The sequence below is a fragment of the Odocoileus virginianus genome, chromosome 28, assembly GCF_023699985.2.
Source record: "Odocoileus virginianus isolate 20LAN1187 ecotype Illinois chromosome 28, Ovbor_1.2, whole genome shotgun sequence".
NCBI classification, from domain to species: domain Eukaryota; kingdom Metazoa; phylum Chordata; class Mammalia; order Artiodactyla; family Cervidae; genus Odocoileus; species Odocoileus virginianus.
The window spans coordinates 23,654,934-23,661,636 of record NC_069701.1 but is presented as its reverse complement, the minus strand read 5'-3'; the positions used below and the strand labels follow the sequence as shown (position 1 = coordinate 23,661,636).

At 55.9% G+C, this 6,703-nt stretch overlaps 1 protein-coding gene across 1 annotated transcript; it reads left to right on the top strand.

Moving 5' to 3' along the window:
• Window positions 1-1,954: 1,954 nt before the first annotated feature.
• On the top strand, window positions 1,955-6,385 carry TMEM86A (transmembrane protein 86A). Its single transcript, XM_020893543.2, has 3 exons — window positions 1,955-2,128; window positions 4,247-4,511; window positions 4,877-6,385. The coding sequence occupies exons 1-3, from the start codon at window positions 2,108-2,110 to the stop codon at window positions 5,311-5,313; spliced, it is 723 nt and encodes a 240-aa protein (XP_020749202.1). The 5' UTR covers window positions 1,955-2,107; the 3' UTR covers window positions 5,314-6,385.
• Window positions 6,386-6,703: the final 318 nt, after the last annotated feature.

Here is a 6,703-nt window from a genome sequence, read left to right as displayed (position 1 = left end):
TAGGAAGAGCCTGGAGGGGAAAGTGGAAGGGTGTGAGTGAGCCTCTGCCCCAGTCCTTGTCTTTCACCTTTATTTCCCTGGCTCTGAATCTCTGTCAGTTCTTTCACTAGAAGAGGGCTGCTCCTGGCTTTGAGAGAGTGTCATGTGGGCCACACTGGCTTTAGGGAAAATAGGCAGGGTCCAAAAAAATAAAGAGGCCTATTGCGGGAGGGGCTTACAGGAGATCTCAGTCTGTGGGCTTCTCCCCAGCACAAGGAAAAATTAAGTACTATGGTGTCACTATTCCATGAGGCTGAAAATTCCTTTATGGCTGCTAATTAGAGATAAGTAGGGCTGGTTACCCCACCCCAGTTCCCAAAGGTTGACACACAGCTACTTCCCTCTTTGTTGTTGTAGTTCAGTCACTAAGTCATGTCCGACTCTGCCATCCCTTGGATTGCAGCACACCATGCTTCCCTGTCCTTCACTACCTCCTGGAGTTTGCAGCAGATCAAAGACCACCGAAACATCCTTTAAGATGTTTCTGAAATCTGAAATTAATTCTGATAATACACAGACTAAAGGTACCTGGACACATTTGGAACCAAGCATGTTCAGAATCATGGGAATTACTTGAGAGAAGTGGGAGGCAGTCAAATGGACTGGGACCTAGTCCCAGTTTTACCACTCCAGGAAGACCTCTAGACTTAAATTTCCTGACACCAGCAGCCCCTGCGCTTCCCTATCCTACACATGTTGGGCTTGGGAGGAACACGAGATCATCCACTCATATATGAAGAAATCAAGATCAGATTGGGGAGATGATTCACCCAACCACACAGCATGGAAGTGGTAACACTGGGACTAGGTCCCAGTTCATTTGATTGCCTCCCACTTCTCTCATCTAATTCCCAAGATTCTGCATGTGCTCAGTTCCAAATGTGCTTGTGTACCTTTAGTTTGTGTTCTTTCAGCATTAATCTGCTTAAGTTGCATTTTTGGCAGAGTTCGTTCATACTCCTTTGGGTCCTTAAGTATGCTCAGGTCTGCCTGTCTATCATTACCAGGGCGTTCTTGTGGGTGTTAAGGTGTCTCTGACTTGTGAGAGATGTGTGTCTAAGGGTGATTGAGTAAGCGTGGTTGTTGTAGGTCTATAGGCTGCCGCATGCCTATATATGTGTCTCTCTTTTCACCTTAAAGGATATATGTGCATCTGGGCCTGTCAGTTTTGTGTCTATATATTTGTTTGGTGCTTAAGAGAGTAATTGTGATCCTGTACGTGTTTGTGCATATCTCGGGGGGGGGGGGGGGGGGCTTCCCCAACGGCTCAGCGGATAAAGAATATGCCTGCAACGCAGGCGACACAGGAGACGCTGGTTCCATTCCTGGGTCTGGAAGATCCCCTGGAGAAGGGCATGACAACCCACTCCAGTATTTTTGCCTGGAGAATCCCATGGATAAAGGAACCTGGCGGGCTACAGTCCAAAGGGTCACAGAGAGTCGGACACGACTGTGCCCCCCCGCCCCCCACGGGTCTATGGATTGCTATGTCTCTTTTTATGTTAAAAAGTTGTATGTCTACGGACTCTCGAGTGTCCATTGCGATGTGTATTTGTGTACAGTGAAGGCTGTGGATCTAACCAAGTGTGTCCATGTGGACTGCATGTTTAAAGGCTGAAGGGACTCTGTCTTTGCATTTTACCCCGGTTTATGAGAAAAATGTGTGTAGCCCTGTGTCCGGGACAGGAATGTGTTTGTCTCTCGGCCAACCTCTGTCGTCCCCCAAAGCCTGGGGTCACAGTTAGGTTCCAGGAGGCCTTGGCACGGACCCCTAGAGGGGCGCGGCCTGAAAAGCCTCTCTCCCTGGGGCAGTAAAGATGGGGTGTAGAAGGGTCGGGGGGGGGAGGGGCGGGGCCTCTCCCGACTCGCCGGCCGCCCTCCTGCCCAGCGCCCCAGGCCGGGCCGACTCCAGACGTCTCATTGGCGGTGTCTGCCGTGACGTCGCGGGGATCGCAGACAGAAGCTCCGGCGCCCGGCGCCGGGGAGGTATCGTCTGTCACCGGGGCTTCGTTCTTTCGTCGCCTCCCTCACCTGCGGCGCGTCCCGGGCCGCTGCCGCCGCCGCCGCCATGGTGTCTCCGGTCACTGTGGTGAGTGTGTGAGCGAGCGAGCGGGCCAGTGTCCGGCGCGGCCGGAGCCCACCGACCTGGGGACTGAGCTGCGGCAGGCCAAGCCGCTGGGGGGCGTCGGGGGTGGGCGTCCGAGGAAAGGCAGGGATCCGGCGGCCGTCCGCGTCCCCCCGGCGGGAGGCGGCGCGGTCACGGCCCCCCGCATCCCAGACCCCGGCGCCCCTCCTCGGCGCGCCCGCCGCCGGCTCGCGGGAGGGAGGAAAACAGCGGGCACGTGACTCGGAAGCGTGACTTTGTTGATCTCCGTGTGTCTGGCGCGGGTTGGCCGGGTGGCCCCCTGGGAGAGGAAGGGGACGGATGCAGGGCCTCCGGCTCTGCGCGAGCAGACCGCAGAAAAGAGGGGGGGAGCGGGAGCGGAGCTGGGACCTCCTGGGAGTCTTGTTCCCAATTTGTTCCCTCCCTTTCCTCATCTTTACAAGAAGTCTCGGGCAGTGTAGGTGACGCCTCTGAGTCTAGGCAGCCTGGATCACGCGCAGAAGGGAAAAGGGGTCGTTTTCTATTGACACCCCTTGTTCAGACTTTCTCACCTCAAGTTTTGTCTCTTCTCCGCCCCTCTCCTACTCCTAGCGCTGGGTTCTCCAAGATTGTCAAAGCCTCCCCAGCTCCTCCTACTGTTTCTTCTAGGAAATAGGGGGCCTGGGGGAGGGCTGTGGAGTAGATGCTTCCAAGGGCTGGCAGGTGAGGCTGAAGAGATCTGGGGACTGTGAGGATAAGCTATCTCCTCCTCTGCTGGTGTCTCTGCCCTGACCAGCCTGCATGGGGGAAATCTCCACAGGAAGGAGCTCTGTCATCTCTTCTCACTGCTCTCACCCCTGGCAGAGCAAGGGCGGGCTTAGCCTGGATCCACATCTGCCTCTTCCCAGCCTCCTTCATCAGTCTGTTCAGTGCCAGGTAACCATGGCCTGGAGGTCTGAGAGTCTTGAGTGTGTACCCGTAGCCCTGAGCTGGGCAGCTCACTGGGCCAGAGACCTGTCTCTTGGGCAGAGCATGTGTATACCGGGAACCTCAGCTCCTTCGCATCACTCTCTGAGCCCCAGTACCAAATGTCCAAGAAAAACAGCTTCAGGGGATCCCAGATTCAGAATATCCACAGCAGCTCCCTCCCTGAGCTTGCAGAGTGCCTGCATGGCCTGGGAAACAACCCTTCTTTAGCTGCCCTCCCTCCTAATCCGGCTGAGACCCAGTCAGCTGCTCTGACTTCCTCCTCTCAGTTCCTCATCTCCTTCCAGCCTGACTGCTGGCTTCAGATCAAAAGGTGGTGAGAGAACCCTGCCTCCCCTTCCTGCCTCTCTTTCTGATGTGCCTGAAGTTGCTCTTGTTCTCTGGAAAATGAGATTGACTGACACCCTCTCCAACCCCCCAACCCCTGAGATTGCTGGTATTTCAGGGACAGTTTTCTTGCTCCCCACTCATGGGTCCATTTCTCTAGGCAGAATCCCTGTCTCCTCTCCTTGTTCTTGATGGTACTTTTAGGCTAAGGCAGCTAGAGTGGAAGCTGAGTTGCAGACCAGCTGAGAAGAGAGCCTCTGGGGGCTGAGATGGTTGACAGCGCTTATTCTCACGCATTCCTGGCACTCACCTGGTGTCGCTGGGCCCGTGTCCTGGCCTCACTGCTGAGGATCACGAGTTGGCCAGCTGTGGCATCTCTGTGGTTTGCTGCTGACTCCCCTCTATTCCAGACAGCTGGGGATTGATGCTGCCAGAGAGAGGCTGAAGGGGCTTTGTAGGGGGAGAAGGAAGGGGCAGAAAGGGAGAAGCCTTGGGCTGCAGGACGGGACACTATCCCAAAGTCTGCTTTCTGCCCAGTGACTATTCTGGTCCTGCCCCAGGGCCAAGAATGGGACGTGAGTAGCAGGCACAATGGAGCCCTTTGTCTTCCTAATCATTTAAGCTTCAAGTTAATGATGGGCTCTTTTCATACTGGCTGCTTGGGACAGGTCAAACTGGGTTTCTGTGTCTGTCCTCCCTGCTGTGGAGGTGGGCCTGTCTTTGGGGTGAATGCCTGGGCTGAGGGTCCTGCTCCGAGCCCCGCTCTGGGCTCCCATGCTCTGAATGCTGCCTTTGTCCCGTGTCTTCCAGGTGAAGAGTGAAGGACCCAAGCTGGTGCCCTTCTTCAAGGCTACCTGTGTGTATTTCGTGCTCTGGCTGCCCTTGTCCAGCCCGTCGTGGGTCAGCGCCCTCATCAAGTGCCTGCCAATCTTCTGCCTCTGGCTCTTCCTCCTGGCCCATGGCCTGGGATTCCTGCTGACCCACCCCAGTGCCGCCCGCATCTTCGTGGGGCTCGTCTTCTCCGCCATAGGCGATGCCTTCCTCATCTGGCAGGACCAGGGTTACTTTCTCCACGGTCAGTCATCACAGTCGCCACCTGGGAGGAATCTTGGGGTTGGGGGCTAGAGGACCCTTGGGAGGGGCCAAGGATTTAGGAAAGAGAATTTTTTTTAAAACAAGAACGTGGGGAATTAAAGGGGTTCTGAGGCCAAAGACTGTTGGGGCCCCTGTTGGTGGACGACCTTGCCAGCGATTCGGTGATCTGTCCTGGAGTACCACAGGAGAGTTTGGAGATATCTTTGCCTACCTGGATTTCTTCCCACCCCCGTTACTTCCCCGGGAGAGCTCCTGGGTTATCTTAAGCATTCCACTCCTACCCCGACCTCCTGTTTTCTCACCTGAGTTTGCCTTCAACATCCCATCATCCCCTCTCACTCCCAGGTCTGCTGATGTTTGCCGTGACCCACATGCTCTACGCCTCAGCCTTTGGCATGCGGCCACTGGCTCTTCGGACAGGTCTGCTGATGGCAGTACTGGCGGTCCTGTGCTATGCCGTCTTCTACCCAAGCCTCACGGGTGCCTTCACCTACCTGGTGGGGGTCTATGTGGCCCTTGTCGGCTTCATGGGCTGGCGAGCAATGGCAGGGCTACATCTGGTCGGGGCAGCCTGGCGCTGGACTGAGCTAGCAGCAGGCGGTGGTGCACTGCTGTTTATCATCTCAGACGTGACCATCGGCCTCGACAAGTTCTGCTTCCCTGTGCCCTACTCGCGGGCGTTCATCATGTCCACCTACTACGCCGCCCAGATGCTCATCGCCCTGTCAGCTGTCGAGAGCCGGGAGCCAGTGGAGGACTACCGACTGAGCAAAGCCAAATGAGGGTCAGGTTCTGGTTACCCCTCCCTTCTCCTGGGACTGGAGTCCAGAACCTGGGAGCCTGCCAGAGTTGGATTGAGATGGCCACAGTACCAACCTGGGGCAGCAGGTATCACCTGTGAAATGTGCAAGTTTGAGGGATAAGCAGGAAAAAGATCCTTCTAGCAAAGCATGGTCCAGGACCATGTTGAGAACTAAAAAAAGCCAGCCTAAAGCTCATTGCCGGAGCCAGGATCTTCCCACCTCTACCCTACCTGGACTGTCAGAGCCCCTCTGGGGGGCCGTGGTGCTCAGCCTCTTGACCTCCCCCACTTCTACTAGACGAAAGAGTCCGACTCACCCATTTCCACTCTTTCAGATTTACACAGAGTTGAGAGAGGAGGGGAGGAGTCTGTGCTGAGATGCCCAGGGCTTGAAGCCCCTTTCACAGGCCCCTAGATGGAAAGACTGGATGAGAGTGGAGTCTCCCTTTCCTGCATCTATCCTCATTACTTGAACAATCTTAATGTCTAAGTGTTGGGTGGGAAGGTGGAGGGGTGTCTGTCCAGGTAGGCAAGACTGGGGACTACTTTGGCCTTGGAAGTTCTGCGTACCAAGGATTCAAGTTGGTCCCATCTCTCAAAGGGCATCCTAGAGCTCAGGCCCCACACCACTACCCTCAGACCCTATCCCCAGGGCTAGGGTGAACCATGCCAAAGGAAGGGGCCAGCCTGTGTGTGTGTGTGTGTGTGTGCGCGAGTCTTGTCTGTATGATCTGTCTCCCAGCCTGCCTATGTCTTACTCTGCCAGCTGTCTCTGACCTGCTGTGTGTCAAAGTCTCACGGGGAGAGGGCCTCAGGGAGCTGCTGAGGGGTTGCTGAGCCTGGCTCCGGGAGCTGGGCCACCCCCCACATACACACCCACTCTCAGTTCTTTCCGCCCTGCCCCTCCTGCTCTGGGAGCAAAAGGAAGGGGCTCCAATGACACTCTCGGGTCATAAGACCCAAGGCACATTCAATGCAAGGGGAGCAAGAATGGGACTACTCCATCCTGTTGCTCACATGAAAAAAAAAATAAAAAAAACCCACAAGAGTCACTGGCTGCCCTGCTTGTCTGCCTGTGTGGCACGTGCTGCCTGTCCTGGAGAAGTGGGGGTGGGGGCATGGCACCAGGGGCCCTGGATGTCCTCACGGCGCGGGTCACAGTCCTGGCCAGTGCATGTTGGCGCCAGGCTGGCTCTGTGACTGGTGATACTGTGCTGGTTGGAGTAGGTCTCACTTTCTGGTCACGTGTGTGGGTGAGGACGTAGTTCAGGAGGATGGGGGATGGGTAGGAGTTGCCGCCATTCAAACTTGTCCTTAATGCCCTCCCCTATGCACAAGTGCCCCGCATCTCATTACTTGGTGCCCTCTAC

What these genes read in the sequence shown, in the direction of transcription:
- TMEM86A (XM_020893543.2), top strand. Translation starts at nt 2,108, where the DNA reads ATGGTGTCTCCGGTCACTGTG. An exon ending in TGGTGTCTCCGGTCACTGTG is followed by an intron (nt 2,129 to 4,246) that starts GTGAGTGTGTGA and finishes CGTGTCTTCCAG; the next exon opens with GTGAAGAGTGAAGGACCCAA. An exon ending in CCAGGGTTACTTTCTCCACG is followed by an intron (nt 4,512 to 4,876) that starts GTCAGTCATCAC and finishes TCTCACTCCCAG; the next exon opens with GTCTGCTGATGTTTGCCGTG.